The sequence below is a fragment of the Haliaeetus leucocephalus genome, unplaced genomic scaffold (genome assembly GCF_000737465.1).
Source record: "Haliaeetus leucocephalus isolate CR32 unplaced genomic scaffold, Haliaeetus_leucocephalus-4.0 Scaffold197, whole genome shotgun sequence".
Classification (NCBI taxonomy): domain Eukaryota; kingdom Metazoa; phylum Chordata; class Aves; order Accipitriformes; family Accipitridae; genus Haliaeetus; species Haliaeetus leucocephalus.
This window is the reverse complement of record NW_010972633.1, coordinates 691,857-693,124: the sequence shown is the minus strand read 5'-3', so window position 1 is coordinate 693,124 and position 1,268 is coordinate 691,857. Positions and strand designations below refer to the sequence as shown.

The 1,268-nt window shown below is 69.1% G+C and overlaps 1 protein-coding gene across 1 annotated transcript in view; it reads left to right on the top strand.

The window, feature by feature from the left end:
* Positions 1 to 1,268, top strand: part of LOC104830771 (cGMP-dependent protein kinase 1-like) — a 5,256-nt gene that overhangs the window by 3,895 nt on the left and 93 nt on the right. Inside the window, exons 9-13 of the mRNA XM_010565913.1 lie at positions 85 to 215; positions 302 to 391; positions 468 to 609; positions 709 to 872; positions 949 to 1,065. Coding sequence (XP_010564215.1) covers positions 85 to 215; positions 302 to 391; positions 468 to 609; positions 709 to 872; positions 949 to 1,065 — 644 coding nt within the window. The remainder of the gene's footprint in view (positions 1 to 84; positions 216 to 301; positions 392 to 467; positions 610 to 708; positions 873 to 948; positions 1,066 to 1,268) is intronic.

Below are 1,268 nucleotides of genomic sequence, written 5' to 3'. Positions count from 1 at the left end.
TCCTGGCACCCGGCCCCATCCTGCCGCGGCTGATCGTGCCTATCCTGGTGCCCATCCCGGTTGCCCATGGCCGCCTGTGCCCAGGTGCGATCCGGGGAGCGGCTCTTTGCGCTGAAGCAGATCCGCAAGGACTGGGTGGTGCGGACGCAGCAGCAGGAGCACGTGCGCACTGAGCGGCGGGTGCTGGCAGGCAGCCACAGCCCCTTCATCGTGGGGTGAGAGCGGGGGCTGCGGGCACTGGGGGGGCGGCACGGCCGCTGGCAGCACCGAGGTCCCGCCGCCGACCCCTCTCTGCCGGCAGTTTTTTCGGCACCTTCCGGGATGGGCAGTATGTCTACCTGCTGCTGGAGTTCTGCCAGGGCGGCGAGCTGTGGACCAAGCTGCGTGAGATGTATGGAGACGGGGTGAGCGGGGGTGGCAGTGCCGTGCCATATGGCACCATGCAACCGCTGGTCCCTGCGGTGCAGGCGCTGCTTTGAGGAGCCGCTGGCCGTGTTCTGCTGTGCCTGCGTGGTTGAGGGTCTCGAGTACCTGCACGGCCGTGGCATTGTCTACCGCGACCTGAAGCCCGAGAACCTCATGCTGGACCAGAGCGGCTACGTCAAGCTGGTACCAGGGAGGGTGTCCCAGCAGCACCACCACCGCCGCAGCGGTGCCTGGGTAGGGGGTGGCGGGGGCTGCGCTGGCTGATGGTGCCGGCACCCACAGGTTGACTTTGGCTTCGCCAAGGAGCTGGGGCGGGGGGAGAAGACCTACTCCTTCTGCGGGACCCCCGAGTACCTGGCGCCTGAGATGTTGCGCCAGGAAGGCCACGACTTCGCTGTCGACTTCTGGATGCTGGGCATCCTCACCTTCGAGCTGCTGGTGGGCAGGTGAGCGGGCGCTCCCGAGGCTGGCCGAGCCCCCCTCCCCCCCGCAGCAAGGCACCCACCTGCCCGTGCCCCGCAGGCCCCCCTTCCACAGCGCTGACCCCCAGCAGATCTACAGCCGCATCCTGGACGGCGTCTTCTCCTTCCCTGCTTTCCTCGGCGAGGCCGCCTGCTCCCTCATTGGCAAGCTCTGCAGGTGCTCAGGACACCCAGCGCAGGGTCCTGCAAGGGTGGGGGGACACGGGGGGGGGGGCTGGGTGCAGTGGGGTGCGCTGGGCAGGGTTGAGGCACCTTGGGTGCCCTGGGTGCATCGCTGCACCCCAGTGTGCCCGGGGGGGGGGTGCGTGTCCCCACTTACATCATTGGACCCCAGTGTGCTGGCGGGGGCCCCCCCCAGCC